The sequence below is a fragment of the Geospiza fortis genome, unplaced genomic scaffold (genome assembly GCF_000277835.1).
Source record: "Geospiza fortis unplaced genomic scaffold, GeoFor_1.0 scaffold58, whole genome shotgun sequence".
In the NCBI taxonomy this organism is placed as follows: Eukaryota; Metazoa; Chordata; class Aves; order Passeriformes; family Thraupidae; genus Geospiza; species Geospiza fortis.
The window spans coordinates 340,346-365,749 of NW_005054359.1; the positions used below are offsets into that span (position 1 = coordinate 340,346).

Below are 25,404 nucleotides of genomic sequence, written 5' to 3' on the forward strand. Positions count from 1 at the left end.
CTGAACCCTGGTACCTGAAGAATAAATAGGTAAAGACATGAAAGTCTATAAATAAACTTGGCTCATGTGAATTGTGAGGTATATATATTCCTGGTTGTTCAACACAGCTGTGAACTTCCGCCTTTGAGCAGTCTATGAATGCTGCCACTTCTTGAGTTATAGAACAACCTCTTAAGGAAACTGCTGAAAGTACACAAAAATTCTACATTTGCATAGCAGATTTAATTCAATTTTTGTACCACTTTATACCAATGGAGAAATCAGTCACGTGTATGATTTTCAGAACTGAGTGTGGTAAAATATCTCCAAGAACCACCTTTGAGTACACAACTACCTTCCTCCTGACTTGAAGCTTCTGAACTGTCCTCCTTGAAGTGTTCTGCTGTCTTAACCGTCTTCAAAGAGGGTTGTAAGTTACCTGCAGAGAATAAAGTTCACGTAGTAACTTTATAGATCTTGAACAACTGGACAGTTCCTGAATGTTTGCACTAAAATGGAAGCTAGGGAAATGGAAGACTGAACTTACTGGTTGGCATGTGGCAGCGATTTAAATATTGCCTTTGTCAAAGCAGGCCATCTCCAAGAGTAAAGGCTCTTAAGAGATACTTTTATTTTGAAGAAAATAGTGTTGAAAATAATTGTAATGCCATGGTACAATTTAAAAATGCTGTGATTGTGATAATTATTAGAGATATTCCTACTATGCTGCACTTCAGATTTTTCTTTATAATCATTTTGTGTTACAACAGGAAATGGGAAGAGAGCAATGATAGTTACTAGCATCCTTCTGCAACATATTACACTCCTCCACTGTCAAATCATTCATCTGCCAAAAGCAACCTAATTTGGGATTAAGTCTTCTACTGCCATTAGCACAGTCTTCACACACCATTTTTGCCTTTTTATGCCAGACAGGATGAAAAATAAGTAAGAATAATATTAACAGTTTTGTTGCCAGAACACCACTTCCATGCTCTGAGAAAGGACTTAATTTCTTTAATAATCTAACTCTAAGAGTCTACTCTTCCTCTCTCAAAAAGTTCCAAGTTAGTGCAGGTAAAAGCATCTGAAAGCTGCTGTTTAGGAGCTTGAAACATTGATAAGAAGATCTTTCTGAATATCATCTGCATTGAAGATACCAGATCCCCAGAGATCAAAAGTCTACTCCAACCTGAAAAATTGTCTAAACAACTGAGTTTATGAATCAGGACGGAGCTAACTGATTTCCTCCTTAATGGAACCATAGCAGCGTAATTAAGCTTACTGAATATTCAGTGTGAGAAACCCACTATTATTTAAGGTATGAAAACTTTTCACAAACACAGAATTTATTTCCACATAGGTTTTGCTAAATAACTTTGCATTTCTGTGCAATGATATTTTTATCGCTGACTCTGTATAGCAACTGAAGACCAATTTAAGCCACAAATGCTTTGTCTGTCAATTAATTCTGCATGTTCTATTTGAGAACCAGATGAGATTTTTTCTTAAATATATGCTTCCCTTCCCAACACTGTCAGCACATGCAAAACGTGCAACTATGACTAACTTGCAGTAACAAGGTGCAGGATTACAGGAATCCCAAACAGGAAACCTAGAAAAACACAGAAACCAACAATAAAAAAAAAAAATTTAAAAAAAAACCTCAAGGGCCACTTAACTGGGGCAATTTTGGCAACAGGTGGGGTGAGTACTTTTGTCTTAGTATAGCTTCTATTAGCCTGCACCACAGGAAATATGACTGGGTGCAGGCTACCATGGACAAGTCATCCAGTCCCCATTCTCAAAAGAAAAACACCTGTGCTAATTACTCCTAACACAGTAATTCTCCTCATCAAATGTTTTCTTAGTATCTAACTCAATGTCAGGGCCTGAATCATGCCAATGATCTTTGCAACTCTTCCCTGCTCTCCCAAGGGCTTCACCTGCCTGCAGTGAAGACCCAATCTGGTACACTGCAGTTTTGCAATTCGGGGTGTGACTGCTGGCAAAAGAACTGTAAGATGCCTCAGCCAGGGCCTCCATCCTTTGGCACGGGAGCTGCATTTGAGCTCAGGCCCTCGCCCAGCACACCTGTGCCTGGACATGAATCTTGCTGATCCTGTTCTTAACCCTGACCTACTGAGTTGTTTCTCTGCTGTGACCTCAGACCTGCCTCACTACTCTGGACTTGTCTGGCAATCACAAGGTTCTTGCCTGCCCCTGGTCCTAATCTTCCTCATAAGAAGTTAAGCCTAGTGGTTTCTGTCTGATCCATCAGAGAGAACAGATCATCCTCTTTACATTAGGACTCTGGTATTTGATGACTTAAATAATTTTCCATTTGAGCCTTTCCTCCACTCTGCTAAACAATTAAGTTCCTCATCCTGTCTGTCATACATTCTACATCTGACAAATCCTCATGAACTCTGATGTGCTCAATTATTTATTACTATAAAAATTATCTCACATTTAAGATCACTTTGTAATCCATAAGACTTCTGACAGAATTGACATTTGTCTGTTCTCCTTCTGATCTACCCACCCTGCAGATCATTTCTGCCCAGTCAACCCTGTCTTGATGGAACTTGGCACTGGTTCTTTTCTGAAACCATTTCAACCTACTACCATGTATAACAATGCATCTGCAAGTACTTCCCAACCAGATGTAGTCTACAGTCTAAAATATGCACACCCTGTCCAGTGTGCCCATTATTAACATGAATCTTTCTGGACTTTGCAAACTCTCTCCTCCCCATGCAGCCTTTCAGTACAACAGAGGTGTAAATTTTTACAGCAGTAAATTCCAGCCAGTTCCACAATTACCTTGATTGTTATTAGTTTAACATTTTCACAAAACTGCCATGTAAGAATGTACTAAGTGTTACTAAAAAATGTTACAAAGCGACCTACAGCTTCTACCCTAACCACAGTGCTTCTATCTCATCATGGAAAGAATACATCCGTCACAGATCACACACATCATTTCAAACTGAAGTCAGCTGTCATTCCTCTATTTTTTCCCAAACAAATATGAGCTGTCTGTTTGGAACCTCCAATCTATTCAATTCCCTACTAAGACCTTTTGCAACTTCTGAGGCAGTGGCCTCCCAGTCAGGCATCATGGCGTGTAACGTGCACGGATAAAAGGAAAGATTAAATGGAAATAAAGATCACATCATCCTAAGGCATTCATACAGGGAAGCCAAGCTTTGGCTACACAAACTGTAATACACAAGTAGGTTAAGAGGGCCACCAAAGAAATCTCTGCAATATAAATGATGGTACATAATTCTGTATGTTCTGAAATTAGGGACATCCCATCATTTATGTACTCAAAACAAAACACAGTTTAAATATCAAGAGAGATGCTTATCTACAAAAGAAAACAAACAAAAAGCAGATGCGTTTTTTTGAGTCAGTTCAAACTTTTTGTTCCAAAATTTAAATTTTGTGAAAGGAAGAAATGCCAAACATACTCATACTCAAATATATTGAATTCATAACAGACTATTTGAAGAGCATGATGGTACAGAGAAGAATGAAAGAAAGAATGAAAGAAAGAACAAAAAGAACACAAGCTGATGCTACATAGCATGTTCCCACTGTCAGAAGTATGAGTATCTGCTCGAGAAACTATTCATTTACCAGGAGTTCAAATACAACCAGTGGACTATAACACACAAACAAAAAATTGTAAAACTGTACTTAGGCACAGCAGCAAGATTAGCTTTTTATAGACTTTTCATTATATAAAACAGTATTAGGATATTTCTTACTGTGAGTGTGCAAAGATTCTGATGAAATTGACTGGAAGAAGTTGTATACTCTCTGATTCTGCAGAAAAGCTTGTGATGTATTTGAAAATAGCTGCCTGAAATTTAAGTGAGAGTTTGTTAAACTAAGTAACAGAATCATAGGAAGAACACAAAAATGTACTACAGTATCATTTAAAAGCAAAATAGGCAGTTCTTAAGAAGTCTAAACCCTTCAAATTTCACATTCAACAATGCTAAAAGCTACTTTTGAGCTTTGCTGTTAAGTGCTAGTGTAAGCTTGAAGTACAGTCAATATAAGTAATTGGTATGATGATTTTTTTGAATTTAAAAATATAGGTGCTTTTGAGTCATCCTAATTCAAACATTTTAGCCACTTGTAACATTTTATTAAAGAGGAGTTTGGATTGAGTCCAAAAGCACTGGACTCTATATTTTAACTTTTTTTTTTAACTGAGAACACATTTATTTTCCCAAAACAATGCATCTCTTTCTTAAATACATTTGAAGGGTAAATACAAAGTTGAGTTCACCTATAAGGTCAGTATTTGAATTTTGCAATGATCTCCAAGAGCAGAGGGCGGGATGCTCAACATTGCTCTGCACTGGTCTGAGTCAGTTACCAAGATGTCAATGACAAATTTTATTAGCTTCAAATAAGAAAACAGGACAATAATTAATGGTTTTCATTGCCCACATACAAAGGTTTCAGATATTACTTGCCAAGAGGCACTACCTAGCTCTATTTCTTTGGTAGAGGGGCAGGGGAGAGCAATTTTTGGCAAATGGGCACATATTGAAACCCCCAAATAAATATATATTTATGTTAAAACTGATACTGAAAGAAAAAGGAATTTGAATACAGTAATGCTATTCTCTTGAGATTATTCATGTAGCATTCCTGTATAGTCACAACACAACCAGCAGATTGTAATTACAGTTGCTTACTCTAACACAGTTGTGTATGTTCAAAGGTTATCTTCCAAGTGAGTCTCTTGGGTTTGTAATTACTGTGCAGTGACGCTTCACAACCTTTCTGTATTACAATACATTCCCTTCAGTCAACCTCTGTTTAACAGGTTTATTGATTTAAAACCACTATGTTTTTTATCCAAAACTGTTCACAGAGATGAATTTTTGGCTTGACAATCAAGCCAATAAAGACAGACAAATATTACAGACAAATATTTATTAAAAAATTGGCAAGGGGGTAGTTGAGGCTCAGAGTGGCTCCAAATCTTCTTTAACTAAGATATTAGGACAAAATGCAAGAACCAACAGAACATTATGAGTAGGAGTTTGAAAAGCAGTGCCTGATTCCTCAACTACCCCAACTCAAGAGACACTGCCTAACGTGATGAATAATTTGTTTTCAACAAGGTTGAACAATTCTGACTGAAAAGGACAAACATAACAAGGTATCTGTACCAAACCAGGAAAAAAATCAAAACCGAAACCAAGTAGGCAAACCCAAATTCATATTACTGTTCTGAGTTATAGAATTTGACCACCAAGCTCTCTCATCACTAAATAGCAGGTCATGAGATATTGGCCATGTTCTTACAAATACATGAGCTACTTTTAATTTTATATACATACTTCACTATTACAGTTTATTCCTTTTAATTTCCGTTCTGTCTCTCACTCTATCCTGTCATAAAAAGTAGAACATATGTGCTCTGAGATACTGTTTCTAGTATTTCTTAATATACCCTTGAGTAAAGGAGGTAGTATCCTTCCACAAATGCCAATCATTACTATATAATGCTGCTTAGGACAAGTATTTTCACAATTGTGCAATTACTTCCAAAGAAGTAATTCTATGAAGTTTCCATAAAGTCTTAATTTAAAGAAAATCTAAGAGTCAAGAGTATCTATTTCATCACTGCCTTCCCACTTTCTTTGCAAATTTGGTTTAGGTAGCAGAATTTCCACTGTCCATAGAAGTCTTCTAGCTTGACTTCAATCACTTTTCTGGTGATGCATTTCAGGCTATTTGCTAAAACACTTACCTGATTATGGGCTCAAGATCAGCATGCCTTCGTTCTTCCCTCTTCTGAAAACCCTGATTTAGTGCTCTTAAAATAGCCTTGTCAAATGCTTCAGAAGACAGTTCCTTTGGGAGCTGGGAAAAACGTTAATGTGAAAAATGAGTAGTTGACATTTTAAAAACCACATTAGTTCACTATGAGTCTTTATACCTTTTGGTATCAACAAGAAACTCAATTGTTTCAGTTTGAGTGATGTATTTTACAAACCAAAGGTATAACAAATCAACATCATCTGGTTTTGCAAGAGAAACACTTTGCTGTAAATCCTCACAGAAAATCCAGGCATAAAACTGTTTAAAGCTCTATTTGAAAGAATTACATTTGGAAATCTACCAAATACTATGGTGTCTTCAAGATAGTTTAGAGCCTTTTTTATAATTTATTTCTTTATATCTTTCACATATAGAAATTAGTTTTATAGCCTTTTTTATAATTTATTTCTTTAAATCTTTCACATATAGAAATTAGTTCTGAAAATGACACCAAAAAAAACAACAGGTGTGACTGAATGCACTGTACTCACTATCATCACTTGGCTAGACTAAATTATTTTAAATAAATGGGAGTAGAAAGGAAACCATTTCAGTTATTGAATACACTAGACTTCAGCAGGCAACACTGAGATTAATCAATAGCGAGTCCCTCCCCAGTTGCTATAAACACTGACACGCCTTATCAAAATTCATTATAACTTTCCAATGCCAATACTACCAAGTGAGGTCTTCTGGTGTTCTAGTTGAGAAAGCAAAATGCTTGCTACTTAAGAGTACATCTATTTTAAATGAAGACTATTGCCCAGAACAAAGTTTTTTCACCCTTAGAACTTCCAAATAATGTACTTAAGTACATCAAAGCTGATCAAATTTGTTCATCTACATTTAAAAAAAAAATTTAATATCGTGCAATTAAGAGTAAACTGCCACTGAAAAAGGCTTTTTCTTAACTGAAGTTTAAAGCTATTGCTAATGCGGTTAACATCTGCCACCAGTTGTCATCAACAGCACTCAGTAAGTTACACTAGAGCAGCATCTTCCTCTTGTATATCTGAAATACACCTGACCCAGAGTGCCAGCTGGATACTGCATCCAGCTACTGGAACAACAGCCCAGTACTCAGTAATTCTTTCACTGAATCAAGTGGTACTAAGAGAGGGATGCTGTGTCTGATGCAGATAATTGCTTGGTAACATACGTAAGAGGAACTCCTGGAATCCAGACAGACAGGTGCCGTTAGTATTTTGTTAGTACAGTACTACAACACCTGAAATGTCTTAGATCTAAAACCACAAAGAGCTGAAAGCAGCTGCTCTTAACAGACCCTTTGGCTTTAATGTGCATTACTGAAGAGCTCTGACTGAAGAATTAGTCACTGCTAGCCAAAAGGTACTGGGAAGTTACTGCAGAAATGTAGGAACGATCAAATCTCCTATCCTAGTATTTTGTATGTAGATTTGTCTCTGGAAACAGTTACCTTCTTGTCTTTAAAACTTCCATTAAAAGGAATGCAATTCCTTCTGTAGTTAAAGATTCAGTTATACAAACCCAAGATTAGGTGCTTTAGGTAATGGGACAGCCTTGTTACTTACAAGCTTATTAGTCCTTCCACATATGTGGGTAATTTCCTACTTGCAAAAAATTTTTACGCTTATCACCTAAGAGAAGCCAGCCTTTAAGTTAAGCATCCAAGTTATACCATTTACTATCTTAGTTTTCCCACCAATGCTTCTATTCTGAAACAACTTTTACCATTATCTTATTTCTATCACATCCAGCACTGGAATTTTCCATCAGGTATTCTGACTATTCTTTTCTGTCCCTAGGAACATGAGCATACTATTTAACAACGCCATGTAGATTGGAACAAGAACAACAAAAAGCCAAAATACAAGGGCATATGAAGTGGATGTTTGTACTTTATGCTTTTTAAAGCAAATAACTTCTGTCCTGCTTTACTTAACAATTCTCTCTTACTTCTGTACCCACGGCTATCAAACCAAATATATTTTTCAGCTGTGCACATTTTCCACAGAAGACCTCAGGAAGCTCATAGCAGCTTGTGGTTGTCTTCTTCTTGTTCTGCCATGTCCTAGACACTGCTGGAACACTCAAGCCAGCACATGGAACACCCTACATCAGCCAAACAGCACAACTCTTCAACACTCTGGATCATGTCTGTTTTCCTGGCTCCTCCAGGAAGCAAGCAGGTTCTAGGAGGACCATTTCAGACACTTATGTTTGTCTTACACATGTGGAAGAACAGGGGGCATGCATCTGAATGCTCATCCCAGAGCTGCACAGGACCCTGTATGAAACGCTGTTTTTAGGGTTCTCTTCAGGTGCGGATGCATTTACCCTAAGCTGTGGGATAACCCACTTCAACCAGACATGCCATCCATAATTTAAATCCTCCCAAACCAAGTTCTGGGAACTCTTAGAACCAGATATTCAACTAGATTAATATTCACTGCCTAATTTCTAGAATACCAGAAAACAACATTGGTAATTTAAACAGTGAACAAGACAATGACCCTTGTACAGTGACTGGCTTTCCACTCACAATTAACACTGCAGTTAAGAACCCCAGATACCATCAAAACATGTCCAAAACAGATCTCTCATTATTGCCCTGAGTAGGGAAAAGTTTAAATATAGAATAATTTCCCAGAATAGGTGGAACCCAAAATATTAGACACTGGCAATGAACACACAGTTCGAGGTCACCACGCTGATGGGGTCTGCACATGGCCTATGCACAGAAATGTACTCTCTGATCAGAGCAGAGGGGAAAACAACTGAGAGAACTTTTGGTTTTTTTAAACATGGACACACACACACATATAGCTGCTAGATTTTCCTCAAGGTGAACTTCTTGTGATGATGAATAGGCCAGCCTTTGTTCTACTGAAGAATACAACAGCTAAATTAAAAACTATTATGCTTATGGCTGTGTCCCACTAATTAAACATAACAAATGATACTCTTTAAGGTCCTTTTAGCAGGAACACAAGCAAACAACCAATGGTTGTACCTATACATGAGCTCTGTGGGGAATATTAAAACCTCATCTGGTAGTTTTATGGTAGTTCAATTAAAATTCTAAGTGTCATTTTGGATGAGACAAACAATCACCTCCTGGGAAGCTCCCCAAACATTGTCCAGGGCTGCTTCTTCTGTCAAGATCCTTAATTCCAATATATATAATTAAATGGTTAATACAATTGTAAAGTACAAAAACCTGCTAGCATGCTTTTGTTTCTGTAATTACACCTCAGAAACCACAGCTCTCCTAGACTACTTCTGAAGTTATAAACCTGATGTATAAACACTACTTTCATATTTGAATACATACTTTTAGCAGGAATTCCTGAAGCTCTTGATGTGTTTTTGTTACACATGTCACAGAAAAATCGGACCAGGTTACCTAAAATTAAGAAAAAAAGAATGAGGAAAGTTCCTTTTTCCAAATTTCATAGCAATTAGCTTGTCAGAACAATTCCATAAATTTGGCAGTCTCAGAGTTAACACTTGCAATTAAGCAAACACCAGGCAAAACAGGGATAAGGCTGTACTTTTTCAAAGACATACTAATTTTGAGTGTGTATTTTAGGATCACCCTCACGTTATTTGTGGCAAAAGGGAGCATAGGCAAATTCAAGGAAATACAATGAAGTCCCTGAAGATTACTGACTCACAAAAAAGCCAGGCAGAAGGCTCTGTAATTATGGGACTTGTATCAAACAGAAATAATTAACCACAAAAAATAGGTACCAGAGAAAATGACTGTAGGTCAGATATACTGCACTGAGCTCTCACTGTCATTACCAGAGTCAAAATTAAACAAAAAAATCTGTTTATATTACCTATAAAATAATTTTATCTGCCTCAGACTCAAATCTTACGAAATCGTATAGAAGTTATTTTAGGCTACAAGTCATAAAAAGTACTGCAAGTTACAAAAGAAGGCACTCAAGAATCAGACAACATTCTGGCATATGCCTGTATAAAATTTCAGTAGCTTATTGTTCTGACACAACATGCAAGTAGTAAAACAGCACCTTCACATGCATGTTTTGAGTAAAAAATAAGTAAGCTTGGTTAGATGAGTGCTGCCTGGCTTTATGCCCACTTCTGGGCCAAAGATTCCAATTACTTACATGGGAAGATTCAGGGTAACGGGAGCAGACACGACAATTATAAACATCTATTTACTCTCAGGAGTTGATAGAGTAATGTCACCCACCAACTGCCCTCAACTTAGTCCCCAAAAATGCCAACTACCCTCAGTGTCCTCAGCTGGGAAGCCATGACTGCAATTGCTGTTACAACCTTAAAAAAGCAGTGTCTGGGCAAGCACAAAATTATCTACAGGGAAGAGCACAGAATATACCTGCACAGATGAGGAAAGGAAACTCTTTCCTAAAAGAGCTGAGGTGGAGTTTCAAGATTACTGAAATACTTGCCAGATAATCTCCACATTCCCCCTTTAACAAAGAAATTCAAAACCACTGTCTACATGCTGAATCTTTAAAATAGTTTTTTTATTTTAAATATTGATAATCCATACAGGCATTTTGAACAAACTTTCCCCATCTCCTACTGTATTTTACTTTGCACTCACTTCACAGACTATTTGGAAAAGAAATCTATGATGTGGTTGAAATATTTGGCCAGGTTAACCTTAAAGACTTTGAAGGCTACCTTCCACATATTACTGTCCTCAACAAAAGAAGAGTGCATCCATTTAGAGAATACAATATCACAGAATACAATACCAAATTCTGCGGTCAACACATCAACTTTCAGCTCAAAATGGCTTTTTTAAAGTTTGCTTCTTCAGAGACCTCCCCCATGTCAAACAACCAGTTAGAATGTTTGATGTGAACCATTCTTTTTTGGGTGAAAAAGGGGAATATTTAACTTTAACTTCAGATGTGGTACAATACCAGATTCACATCTATTGGCACAATGACTCATAGTGTTAGTCAGTCCTTGCTAAGAAAATTACTACTTTGATTCCACTAGAACATCACCACCAACAGCCTTAGTACCTTAGTAACTATCATTTAATACATGCTGCCCTTAGCTACTACCGTAGATGAAGACTACACTAGGTAGGCTGTCTAGTTTTTGGCCATTTTCCAGCTTGTTTGGTTTCACCTTAAGAAACAAAGTCTAAAACGAAGGCACTAATCTCCAGTTTTCTCAAAAAGCAGAGGCTCCATCCTCATATGGTAAACAGCGAGAAGATGAGAAGACCCAAGATGACCATATGACTCCAAGCAATCTACAGCCGCAGACACTGTGCTTCTGTGCCACTTGAGTATTCTAAAACTTCTAGTTTTAGAATTCTTATGAATTAGAAAAAGGCAAGTTTCCTGAACTGATGTCACACACCCAGCTATGGCTGATGTTTTTCCTACCTTATGCCCTCACACTTTATGCCCACAATTACATAAAACACCCTGATTTGCATACAGAATTCAAAAGAATCACAAGATAATCCAAAGAATCTCAAAATTGCCTCCTGTGAAGGTTTTTGAAACAACTGTATGTATCTGCAGTACATAGACAATAATTTTAACAACCTGGAGGTTATTTGCTTACTTTGAATGTGTACTCCAAATGTTTGTCAGCCCTTTTTCTTGATACGTCTTTCAGGGTTATCTTCTCAATGTGTACAGCTGAAAGAAAAACACCTTATTGTGCACTCCAAAACTGACAGTTTGCAAACCATTCCTTACTTTCTCAGGCTCTCTGAGCATGCCTGTAGGCTAAATCCTGATGCACACAGTGCGACTCTTCCTTAGGAGCTGTTGTATTGCTACAAACTGCCGGGAGCAGGTAGAACCTTGCTCTAAGTATTTCTCTGGCCTAATGACAATCTCTTTGGCACACATCATGAGAATCTATGCATTACCCAAGAGGTTATTTAGACCAAATGTCACACAACTACAACAATATAACCACTATAAGTGAAAAGACAATAAAAGGAAGTCAAATTGTATCTTTACGCCAAGAAGTAACAAGTGCTGATAAAAACCAGTCAATACCTTCTATACTTAGGCATCAGAAACATCAAAATAGTAAATGAGGGCAAACTAAGGCCAAATACCCACATTTCTGAGGGTACTTAGGCGAAAAGAATTAGTTAGGGAAGGCCTGAAGGAGACAGAAATGAGTGTCAGCAAACAGAAAACAAAGAAGAAGCAGAAAGACAGTTGTACTGTAAAGAGTGTCATTGAACTGAACCGAGAGGGAACAAAGGTACTATAAGTACTTGCTAATTTCACATTCCTTCCCCACAGCCTACTGCACACAATAATAGGCGAGTTCTGGCTGTGACCTGGCAAACTGCAGCCCCTTATGGCTTTCGGGGCCTGGAGACTTTCTTGAGGGCACACAGCATTGTTCAGGTAATACTCCATATAAAAACCCTTATGTAGCCGAGATGGACTTTCCACTTTTGCTGCTATGCTGGCCTAAGAATTCAAGAGAATTTGATTCTAGTGCAAGCCAGAACACATCCTTACAAGTAAAGACAAAAATTATTTAAAAGCAGCTCGACCTGCCCTACATCATCAATGTCTCCTTTCAATGCTTTAAAAGCAACTTTTTTTTGGAGGGAAGTGGGTGGTGTTAACAGTTAATGTTTTCCTTTCGATTTTTAAATGCATGTTTACATGGGATATATTGGGAACTACTCATAACAACAGTGTCTTTTCCTAAAAAAAAATAAAAATTAAACCTCCTGCAATTGTATGTTGCAAAATTTATTAACGGATATTAGCTAATTATAATATAATATAATGTAAACATTTTTAAATTAATTTTGTTATAGTTACAAATCAAGTCTCATCCCCATCAAACATGCCATTTTTAAGAGAATTAAGCATTGGCAATTTCCATAAAGGAACAATAAGCCAGCAAATAAGTCTAGTGATAGTGCTACAGCTTCCAATTTTCTTAGTAGAGAGACAAATACTGAATGTGTTGGTATACAATGGTTGTAATCCTCTAGCTGGGAGTTAGGAAGACAGACAAGCACTTCATTTTTACCAGTTAATGAAGATTTATTATTACAAAGGAAAGAAATCTGAGATGAGCTAAGGATGCCAGACAATAACAATATTTTATGAAAAGATGAATGTTTAGTGACCTTAATTTTCACCTGTTTGGTATAGATTAAAGTGCTGTTAGAAGGAGGACCACGGCACAACAAAAGTTTTGTTGCAGTAAAATTTCTTAATGACTAACATTCAAATTGATACTGGAATTCATATTCATAAGTTAATTAAGAAGTTGATTCCCATGACTGGAACTGAGAATAGTGGTTTAAATTGCATTCCACTACATGCATATATTTAGCATACACAATTAGGAAACTAAGACCATTAACATTCACAGACAAGCTTTTTTCCCTAATGAGACTGTGCTTATTTTAAACTATTGAGTGTTCTCAATGCTAAAAATTTGTCCTCAGGTATAAAAAAATTTATTACACAATGCAGTACCTTCAACTTCCTTAACTTCTTTCTGCTGCACGCTTCATCGCAATGCATGATACAATAGGTAATTACACTGTTGTTGCTGCACAGCTTTAGTTCTACAGTTTCAACAGACTCCTTTATAATTCTGTCTCCATAATGACATTTTAAATATTCTAAATGGCTGGAAGAAAAGTTTGAATACACAAGCCAATGAGGCATGTCACATCTCTACCTCTATTCTGGACACAGCACATGCATCCAGGATGATTAAGTAAAGCATGTATACAAGACACTGCTTCCATTCTAAGTCCAAGTCAAGATTTAAAAATTCATATTCATCACAGCTGAGAAAAAAACCTGAATTTTATTATCAGTGGTATTTCTAACCAGTAAGGAGATTTCTGCAGCAGGGAATCTCTACCACATAACGGTGTAGCAAATATCACAAAGGTACTCTGATCCTTCACTGCGGTTTCTCACTATGATAATACAAATGCGGAAAAATATTTAAGCTCTTTGCTAGATTAAGTTATTCAAATTTGTTGTGCTTCTGTTACTCAATTTGAGTGTTACTCAAGAGATTCCCTCTTTTAGGTTTCTAATTCAGGAATACGAACACTTTGAACTCCATAAAAGTATTTGAAACAGGTTTGTTGTCTGTAATCTGCCATTATCTTCCTCTTGTATTTTTTTTTCAAGGAATCAAATCTCTCAAATTGCCTGCCTTCAAAGTGCAGTTAAATCTCCACAGTAGAGACAAAAGGACATTTATGAGGACAAAATGAATAGCAATCGTTTTTCCATATTGTTGGCTCCTTCCTATCTGCACACTATCTATTGACTAATTTTGAGTAGGCAAGTAACTTGCTAATCCTCTTGAAGAATAAAGGGTGAGAATAAATCTGTTTTCAATAATGCTCATTTCTTCAAAGACAAAATATTGTGCTGGCAATGGCATATCAGAGTTTTGTTTATGCTCAGAAGCCTTGTTCTTATTGTCCCAAATAGAGCCAAAACACTGACTTCTATTAAGCCTTTCACTTCTCCAAACTGCCATTTCTCTAGCACCTGCTAATATGTGGGTTTTCTTTGCTATTTTTTTAATGTCATCAAATACAACTGAATCAAGCAGCAAAATCTATGGACTGTTTCCCAATATTTTTGTGTTTAGCTTTGCTTAATAAATTCAAATACTCTTAATACAATTGCATTATATGTTCTTGTTTTCCCCCAAATCCTGCCCTTTTTTTCAGTGGGAAGCCCATTTGCAGCTAATTTTCATGCAGGCATTCACTAGCAGTTAGTAGTTAACACAAATGACAACTTGTTATAACAAAGAAAAGACCAAGTAGGTGGCAGAGAAGCTGTTTTACTTACCAATCACTGCAGCTCCTTGTAACAGCAAGAAAGATACAAGATGTCTACAACTCCAAGCAGAGTTTAATGTTCAAGGAAACCCTTAAAAGTCTTCCTCAAAAGGAAGCTCAGACAACATACCTTCTCTCTGAGGTCTGTGGGAAGCCATTGGGAGTCCATCATGAGGTGCTGTGGTTCGTTCTAGCAAACTGGTTTCATTACTTGACATGCAGTCACCATGGGAAAAGTCGTTCTAAATCAAGAAAGAGAAAAAAAAAGACACGTCTTAGTAGAAGGACTGTTACCAAAGCTTGCTCCCTTATTCAGCAGGTATTACAGAAAAACCCACAAAAACCCTTTATCTGTTATTCCACACGACAAAAACCTGAAGCTCTTGACAGCGGCAAAAAGGTGCTCATTAACCATTTCAGTCCTTACTTTATTTATGTGTTTATCAAATGTCATCTATAACCTCCAATGTTTCATTGACCTTATTTTAAAAACAGAATAGGGTAAGGAACAGGGTACCTCGAGCTGGACAATTCAAGACCATTAGCTCAGAACTTCAGTGATAATTTACAATTAACATGAACTCTTTCAACTACTAACATGTCAAGTCATCTCCTCACTATATTCTAAATATATTCTCCTCAATTATATTCATGCCCTGTACCTTCAGCCTGCCACCTCTTCTATGTAGGAAATCATGAGTAACTGCTTGGACAGTCTATGAGGACATGCAGTCCATGCATCTCTAATCAACTAAATCCATGCATCTCTTACCAGCTAAAATTCAGAACAAAAGCAGTTGCCACCAACACCCTCACTTTGATAGAGAAAAGCAGACTGAAAGCTCATCTCCCCCCACATTTATATGCAGACTTCAAAACTATATACCAAGACATATTAATACAGTGTACAAGAAGGGATACAACAAGAAGTCAGAGGAGATAGATAACACAGACAGCTAAGTAAGAGAATAAAGAATAATCTAGGCTAACAGTGATAAATAAGAAAAAAGTATTAGAATAGCATGGACTACAAGTGGTTTCCCTAGGGTAACAAGAGCCTATATAATTTTTTCCAAATTAGGATGAAACATTAATGTATTAATTTACACATTCTTCAATGACCTGGTCTTGCTAAAACAAAAGCAAATAAACAAACAAACTGACCAACAACCAAGTTAAAACTCAGAAATATTTTAAAACATCCAGTGACATTAAATGCAGTTATTTAATTCCATGTTCAAGGAAACAACACATTGCCTTTGAAAGTACATGCACAAAGAACTAGGAAATACAGGAAGTTACAGCAAGTGTTTGAATTAATCTTTTTTAAGTAAAGCACCTTTGTTTATCTATAACAAGTAGTATAACACATGAGCTGATGAAATAGCAAGTTTGGGAAAACTGAATGCACCACAAACATTTAGGAACTGGCCTGCATGAAAACTAAATTTATTCCTACAGGATGAAGAACACTGAAAGACCTTCATAAGAGATGGGTAGAGAAAAAATATAAATCTCCAGAGAGCACTCTTTATTTTTAAATGCAGGAAGCATAGTAAGTGCCAGAATATATGTGGTTGGTTGGGTTATTTTAAGGACTTGTGCAATGTGATGAGACAAATCATCAACCAAGATTAGTTGCTGTATCTGTTGAAGAGGACCCCAAGACTGTCACAACAGAAAGACCAGAACAAGAAAGCACAAAGGTGGCAAAAGGCATCTGAATCCGCCGCCAATTCTTCAACAAACTCCTTCAGATAAGACAGATATACCAGCTAAAGCTGGCTTCACCTTACTAAATCAGCTTTACTTCATCTACAGCGTGGGTACAAACTGTGGCAACTCCTGACAGTATATCCAACACATGCAGACCCAGGAAGTGTCCAGGCATCAAGGCTGCCCTGGGCATGCCGGTAACCTAACTTTGGTCAGTGACACCAATAGCAGCACAGTTAGCCAAGTGCTTTTGGACTGCACTGCAGGACATTTCAGCTGTTTCATCAAACCGGTGTATGATCTGTGCCCTGAACTGAGCGTTGGTAATTTCAGATTTCAAGGCCATCAGATGTAAAATATAAAGCCTGCTTTCCTTCTTCAAGATAAAACTCACACCAGTCCCCAGTCACTCAGTAAATAATTTCAGCAAACATCTAATAAATTATGAGCTCAATGTCAGATACAGGGTAAGAAAGGAAAACAGCTGTATGTCAATGAGACTACAATTTTTAACAGCTTTAGCACATTTTCAAGTTTAGTTTACTAAAATAACCCCCCAAACATGCCACCACACAAGCATGCTCTGGAGAGAACTACTTCCACAACTCTTCAAAAAACCCACTGATACTGTTTCAGCAGACATTTCATAACAACTGTGGGCAGAAAAAGTGGAAGTACTTTGGTTTGGTTAAGTGTTAACTCCTGATCTAAAAACAATCAAATTTGAGGTCAGACCTTCTCTTGCATTCAAAGTCAGGATATTTGTTTTGATTAATGGAAAACAAATTACAGACTATTCTAAAAAAATTGCTAGTTTAAAAGTCAAATAAAGTGTAAGCAGTTTTTAGGCGATGTATAGAAATAGGATTTACTTCAAAAAAGTATTCTGTTCAGCTCATGTCAAAGAAGCATTACATACTGCTGCTACACCGTCTAATATTAAAAAATTGCTTCTTACCAAACACATATATCATCTTTGTAACAGCATTCAAATACTTATGCAGTGAATTATTCTAGAATGGTTATTTTTCTATCCATGGCAGCAGTCTGTAACAAGCAAACTACAACCGCAGTTGAAGACTCCCTCTAAACTGCAAAATATTACATGTTTCAAAGCTTATTTAAATAATTATATCCATTATTATAAAATAACTATAATAAATTCATAATTTATTCACTTGCAGAATTCTTCATGTCCAAAGCTAACCAGTAACATGCACTGTGTGTATTCTGTGACTGCTGGCTTTCACAATAGCTAGTGCAACACAGGAGGTAGACAGTGGGAAATCCAGAGCAGTTACAGCTTTATCTTACAGCCTGCAAAGCTCCAGATCCTGTCTTAAGCTGCATCACTACTCTTCACTTTTGGTGTTACCTGCTGTGACAATTCTACATCAAACTCACAAGTAACTGAAACACAGGCGCCACTGTCAGAGCAGACAACTCTAGGGTGCAAGTGACTGCAAAGTTTGAAGGGCCAAAGAATACTAAGAGTGGCATCACGTGTTGCTACGTGGTACCAGTCACATCAGGAACACAAGCCCTTTAAAGCCTGGTACACTGCTGAGGAAGGGCATGCTGTACAGAACCAGCTGTGCTCGTCCTTTCCTGTCAATGAATACAACATATTCCATGTTCACACAACACACACAAGTGTAAGGTTAACTCTCACATAAGCCTCTGTCACTGTGAGACTCCACGGCAACTCACAGTGCTGCTGCTAATGATTAAAATAGATGTGAAACAGAAAATGTGGGTGGCCCCAAACCAGCTGCCAGATAATTAATTTGATAATCACACAGATCTCCGTGATGGGCTGAAGGATTAACTACATTTCTCCTTGAAAGTGAAACAAGCTAAGACATCACCCTAAAAATTATCTGCTCATACAATCTAGACCAGAGTTTTGTATGAAACAGATCTATCCTCACATGGTTGAAAGCAAGTACTATGTTAAAAAAACCCTTATCATTCGAGACACTTCCCGAGACTGTATCATACCATCATAGAATGTTTTGGGTTGGAAGTGACCTTAAAGATCATGTAATTCCAATCCATCTCCCATGGGCACGGACACCTTCCACTTGACAGTTGCTCAGAGCCCCATCCAACCTGGCCTTGAACACCCCCTGGGATGAGGCATCCACAGCTTCTCCAGGCAACCTCTTCCAGTGCCTCACCTCCCTCACAGTAAAGAATTTCTTCCTAATATCTAGAATGTGGTTGGATTTCTAGCCTGCAAGCACACATTGCCAGGTCACATTGAGCTTCTCATCAAACCACACTCTCAAGTTCTTCTCCTCAGAGCTGCTCTCAATCCATTCTCTGCCAAGCCTGTATTTGTGCTTAGAATTGTCCCAAGCCACCAGCAGAACCTTGTACTTGGCCTAGCTGAACTTCATGAGGTTCACAGAGATTCCTCTCTCAACCCTGTCAAGGTCCCTGTGCATCCTTCCCTCCAGTGTGACAACTGCAAAACACTGCTTGCTGTCATTGGCCAACAAGCCGAGGGTGCCCTTGATCCCACTGGCCATGTCACTGATAAAGACACTGAACAGCACCAGTGCCAGGACCAACCCCAAGGAACTCCAGTTGTCACAGGTCTGCTTGGACCAGAGAGCCCTTGAAAACAACTCCTTGAATGTGACCTTCCAGCCAATTTCCTTATCCACTGAGTGGTCCATCCGCCAAATCCGTGTCTCTCCAGTTTAGAGACAAGACCATCATGTGGGACAGTGTCAAATGCTTTGCACAAGTCTAGGGAGATGATGTCAGCCACTCCTCCTATCAACACACAGAAGGCCATCAAATTTGTCAGGCGTGATCTGTTCTCAGCAAAGCCATGTTTGCCATCAAATGCCTCCTTATTTTCCATGTGCCTTAGCATGGGTTCCAGGAGGATCCGCTCATGATCTTGCCAGGCAGAGGTGAAACTGACCAACTTCTGGCTCCCTGAGTCTTCCTCATCTCCCCTTCTTAAAATGGGGCTTGTGTTTCCCCTTTTCCGGTCAGTGGGAACTTCACTAGACTGCCATGACTTCTGAAATATGATGCACAGAGCCTGAGATATTTCAGCTATCAATTCCTCCAGGACCCATGGATGCATCTCATCAAGTCCCATTGTCTTGAGCACCCTCACATTCCTTAGATGGTCTTCAACATGTTCACCTACAGCTGGTAGTTCCTCATTCTCCCAGATCCTGCCTTTGCTGTCATGACTTCAATGGTGTGGGCTGGAGAGCTTGGTGAAGACTGAGGCAAAAGAAGTTATAGAGTACCTCGCCCTTCTCCATATCCCAAGCGACCAAATATGCCATTTACTTGGAGTCTTTCTCTTACCACCCATGTATCTACAGAAGATTTTGTTGCTGCCATTGACATCCCTGGCTAGATTTACTTCTATCATGGCTTTAGCTTTCCTAACCTGGCTGCTCAAACAGCTTGTCTGTATTTCTCCCAGGGCATCTGTCACCACCTTCCACCCTTCATAGCCTTCCTTTTCATGTTTGAGTTTGTCAAGAAGCAACTTACTTATCCACACAGGTCTCCTAGTATTTCTGCCTGACTTCCTCCTCACTGGGATGCACCACTAATGAGCTCAGAAGAAGTGATTCTGCAATATCAATCAATTTTCTGGGGCCCCTCTTCCCTCTGGGGCTTATTTCATGCTACTCTACCAATCAGCCTCCTGAAAAGGAGTCCAGAAGTATTTATGCCCCAAGGTCCAGGGGTGCTCGTCTGTAACACAAGCACCAAATATCTAAAGTGGTGAGCCATCCTGCTGAGAAGGATGTTGCTCTGTCTGATGCCATGTGAGCTGAGCAGATCTCAGCTCACCTCCACATGACAGCTGTCCACACTCTGTTTGATCAGTCATCTGCATTGATAGAAGGCAATGTCACATTGGCATTGCTTTGGCAATATGTAGTGAAATCTGTCACTGGATAGCCTACTAATCATAATGAGCAAGCGACTGATGCACGTAAGTCTTCTGATGCTTGCACTGCACTTTCATAAAAGAACTATTCATTCATCAGCTCTGATGAGCACTAACAAGGGAAACACACTTCTAGCAGCTGGACAGCTTGATTAGTTCTACATGCCCAAATATGAAATATTATTTTTCTGCAAGAACTACACTAAATGTGCTATGAGGGACAGCACTACTCAGCCTTGCAGGCTGTGCAGATGTAAACTGGCACAGCTCGTTCATTCATCTACAAGTGGGAAATGACAAACAAAGCCAGATGAAAGAAGGCATTTTGGAAAAAATCAAGGTCTAACTCATGATTGTAACCTATCAACTACAGCATCTGCACCTTCAACAAAATTGAGTGATGTCAGAATAATCATTAACAGATGTGGTGCCAATTACAAGACCAAAGCCATGATTTGTTTATACCAAACCTTGCAGGCTCTCATTGCTTCACAGCTGTGATACGCACATGTATTGCTACATAGCTGTGATAGCATAAAGGTTCAACATCTCCTCTCCAGAAGCAACAATCGGGTGAAACTGCCTGTTTATTTGTGTGCTGCTGACCCCTCTCCTGATGACTACAGCAGCAGAGATGAAGCCTTACTCAACACTCTGAGCAACTGCACCAGCATCCCACCACTGTGGGTTGCAGCTTGGATACAGGGATAGAGCATTCTTGCCACTTTAAAATGGAAATCCAGCATATGCATTTAATACTCACAAATGCAAACATATAGAGCAGCAATGCTTCAAAACCTATTTAATGCTTACCACTGTTGATACAACAAATTGTCCCCAACCAAAAAAATCCAGTACTGTCTCAGACAAGCTGCTAGGCAAATGCAAAACCAAGACTGCAGACAAATGCCCAACAGAAATTGCTGCTAAGCCATGCTCCAATCTGCAAACTTTGAACTATGCAAAGGCACCATCCCATTGTTCTAGATGCAGAGAAGCTGTTCTGTTCTACAAGACTAGAGCAGAATCAGCCTCAAGATGTAGGACCACAAAGACCCACCAAATTCTCTCTCTTCTGGACAAACCAACATACAACTTAGATGTTTCCATGTCAACTTATCTTTTAACATGTAGAATCAACCTCTAGAACAATAATGCTTATTCCACATAGAATCACAACTGGAGAAATGAGCTGACAGGAACCTCAGAAAGTTCACCATGGGAAAGTGCAAAATCCTACACCTGGGCAGGAATACTACAGGCACCACACATTCGGGGACCTAACAGACTATAGAGTAGCTTTGCAGAAAAAGATCTTTATGTATAAAAATATGCGTGTGTCTGTGTCTGTGTATACACACATCTGAAGGGAGAGCGCAATGAGGATGGAGCCAGGCTCTTTTTAGCAGTGACCAGCGACAGAAGCAACAGGCAGAAGCTGAAACACAGGAGGTTCCCTCTGGACATCTGGAAACACTTTTTCATTGCCAGGGTGACTGAGCACAGGTTGCCCAGACAAGCTGTGTAGTCTACATCCTTGAAAACACTCAAAAGCCATCTGGACGTGGTCCTAGGGAATGAGCTGTAGGTAGCCCTGCTTAAGCAAGATGACCTCCAGAGGTCACAGCCAATCTCAGTCCCTTTATGGTTCTGTGACAAGACATAAAATCCCATAATATGTGCAGTAAAAGCCTGACTGGCTGAACATACAGTTCAAATGGATTATGTGCAACTGCCCTATTAACTCACATCTAGTAAGCTGCACTGCATAGAGAGTATGCACAGGTGCCTAAAAGTACTTTGAAGCATATTTGTTTCGCTAAACTATGTTAAGAGTTTGCTGGTAAGAGGCAGCAACAAAACACTATAGTGGAGACAGAAACCTGACAAAACATCAGCTGATTCTGAGAAGAAAATGACACCATGTGATAGCTTCAGCAATCACATACTGACTAACTTATAGCACTACCAAATCCTAACAATTTTGAGACAAAGGGCATACCAACCCTGTTACATCACATGAACAAATTCAGCCTGTGGCAATTACATTTGAAGTACTAGACGTGGCAGCTACACCTATGATTTACAGTGCAATGCACCTCGTGTTTCCTAGAAACACAGTGTGTTCCAAGTCTCACGTCCACCTGAGCTTCTAACAGGACCTAAACCAGCTTCAGTCCAACCTAGCTAGTCCATGACACAGCAGGGAAGTTGAAGCTAGAGCCAGCCAAGCATCAGTTCAAGCATTACTCTATCCCCAGGTGGTTGCTCATTCAACAACCCTGCAACATCAGTACTTGTGCTATTGTCAGCTGAGTGAATAAAAATAAAATTACTTGAATGTAGCAGTTCAGACTAATATAAAAAATTATTCTCATAACAGTCTAGAGTGATAGGAACATTTAAAAAACATTTGCCCCTGAAAAGTAGGTCACTGAAGTACAGTCAGTACTGAGAAAGAGATGATGCCTTCATTACTACATTTAATTACCATCAAAGGGCAATATGTCATTTTGTCCAATCCTTGAACTCCAGCACAGTTTGAAAGTATTCTTTCATGTGCAGCATTTTCAAATAACTGAAAATCTCTGTCTTGTGGTTATCTTGCTCCTAAGACACTTCCCAATTTTCTTCAGCTGTTCAAAGTATTTTTACTTTCTTCTCCCAAAAAGACAAGATTAAGAGGTTGAGGAAAGGCAATAAACTCACAAAGGAATGCAGCTTCTAGCCAGATCTCTTACAGTTTTGGTCTCCAGAAGCATAAACCCTTAGACTTGGAGGATACTACAGAAATTCACCAACTCTTGAAGAAAAAGTAAGTATTTTGTTTTAATTACAGTAATGAAGAATCAGCTGTAGTGTTTTCTAGGACAGCTATGGCTAGAGACTGATAATGACAGACAAGACAGATTTAAGCAGGCAGTATCCTACAGATTTCAGGGGGTTCCAGACACAACCATCTTACTGCTGCTGTCTGCACCCTTTTCTGCAGCTCTTTAGAAAAAGCTCAGAGTCCTCTGCACTCCAAGCCCAGTGAGATCCTGCTACCTATAAATAAGTCAGCATTGGGCAACCCTGAAAATTGGACCGCAGCTCAACTACAGCAACTGAAGTACAAGCATTAGGAAGTCACAGGTATATTTTCAACAACCTCAGTATTCATTTACTCTGCTGGAGAACAAACTGTCAGGGACAACAAAGAGGCTGATTAACTCAGTATAATGGGACTGGGAAAGGCTACAAACGTGTACTAACACCTCATATTTAGAATTAAACGGCTAAAACAGCTCAAAGCAGTGAAAAGTTTTTACTCTGCAATTTCCTGGAACATCAGCATGCACATCTAGATAGAACTCATTCATTTTAGGCATTGTTTTTTATCTAGCTATGACTTCCTTTCCAGAAGACTTCCAGTAATCTTTCTGGAAATTCTTAACTCCTGTTTGGAGACAGAGAAATTCCTGTTCAGAGACAAGGCTGTTAGGTTCTCTGAGGCAGCTGGAATACTTTTCATCTCAGTATGCAAAACTTGTAAAACATTTGTATTTCCCTGGAGTGCACCACCATTTGAAAGACCTTTGCCAAGAGTGAAATGACATTTTTTATCTTTATGTCTCTTATTTAAACCAGACTCTGAAGATACACTTTTCCTTATACTCAACTGTATGACACTAAAAACAGTGCACTGCAGACAGAGCTCTTAGATTCTAAAATTAAATTCTACTACCTTATTATCTGCTGCAAGTGACTGAGGATCAATTATAAAAGCACTCTTCTAATTTGCACACAAAATATCCTATAAATAGAAGTGCACTAAGAAAAGTACTCTGTAAATAGAAACTTCCCCTTTGTTTGTAAGTAGAGACTTTTTTCTGTGAAGAATCCTGCAGCCAACTAATTATATTACTATTCAACAAACTATTATCTCCAGAAGATTGCTTATTTCAACAGAACCTTGGTTCTATTCCTGTCAAGTATGCCTGATTAAATATTCCAGTGCCTAATGCAAGCCACATTTATTATGTTCGTGGATATACAGAGCTTCTTCAGTATTTCAGCATTTTGATCCCAGAGATCCGATGGGATGGAGAAAGATAAACAATAAAGTCAAACTGCTTTGATAACGATGCACTTATTGAACAAAAATAATCAACACAAGAGTTAAGCTATGTGTTGTATTACTTAAACCAATATACAGAGGCATCAACAGGATCTTTGCATGTTAACGCTTCTTTTATTCAGCAGTCAATACTGCTGATTTATTCTTATACTTCAACTTTAGATTCAAAGTTGACATTCGTTGACATTCTGCAGTTTAACACACCAATGACTTTTTTCCAAAAGATGTTCTTATAAACCACACCTTAAATTATGAATTTGAAAATAGTATCAAGCGCTTCTACTTTAAGCATAAAAACTCCCTAACCTTAATTCAGAACACTTCATAAAGAAACCAAATTTATCAACTGTAAGGTAACCCTAGATCTGCCCATCCCACTGCAACAGTCCTACCTCCCAACTTTCGAATTCATGTTTTGAGCTGAATTTGTTAAAATCTATCACTAAAAAAGTTACATTTTTCAAAATCATTGAAACGAGACACTAAAAATAGCAACAATCTTATTAATCCTTTGTCATGAAGCAACTTTATTGTGAGCTCAATTTTATCAGAAAACACAGACCCTAACCACAAAACGGAACCCCAACAATGGGAAAAAGCAAACTGCTTTGTGTTCTAGTAAATCACCCACAAATTCTTTGCAGGTGAACTTCTCAAGCCTTGGTGTTCACTGAAGCAGGTGTTACATCTCCTCAAAACCTCAAACCGAGCCATTTAGTTAGCCACATGCAATAGCACAGTCCTTTGCCCTGAAGAATTCAGAACTGACAAACCGCCTGATTCTACTCCAGCTCTGAACTCCCTCAGTTTGCAGGCTGATGAAATACATTCGTATTTCACGGCCCACACGGTGAATAACAGCTCAGTGACCGCCTTCCGAGGGGTCAGAAGCCGGGAGCTGAGAACGCCCGGGAGCGCTGAGCACGGCAAGAGCAGAGCAGAGCTGGCAGCCTCTGTGCACAGAACGCTGCC

The 25,404-nt window shown here is 38.6% G+C and overlaps 1 protein-coding gene across 3 annotated transcripts in view; it reads right to left on the reverse strand.

Annotated features, from left to right (window-relative positions):
- Positions 1-25,404, reverse strand: part of ZCCHC2 (zinc finger CCHC-type containing 2) — a 43,328-nt gene that overhangs the window by 15,095 nt on the left and 2,829 nt on the right. For 2 of the 3 annotated variants that reach the window (XM_005423848.2, XM_031059284.1), the window contains exons 2-7: positions 14,790-14,901; positions 11,410-11,486; positions 9,155-9,226; positions 5,768-5,880; positions 3,759-3,853; positions 335-418 (exon numbers count right to left, since the gene is read on the reverse strand). In XM_005423848.2, the coding sequence (XP_005423905.1) occupies positions 335-418; positions 3,759-3,853; positions 5,768-5,880; positions 9,155-9,226; positions 11,410-11,486; positions 14,790-14,901 (553 nt within the window). The remainder of the gene's footprint in view (positions 1-334; positions 419-3,758; positions 3,854-5,767; positions 5,881-9,154; positions 9,227-11,409; positions 11,487-14,789; positions 14,902-25,404) is intronic. The other variant, XM_031059285.1, reaches the window with a different exon arrangement.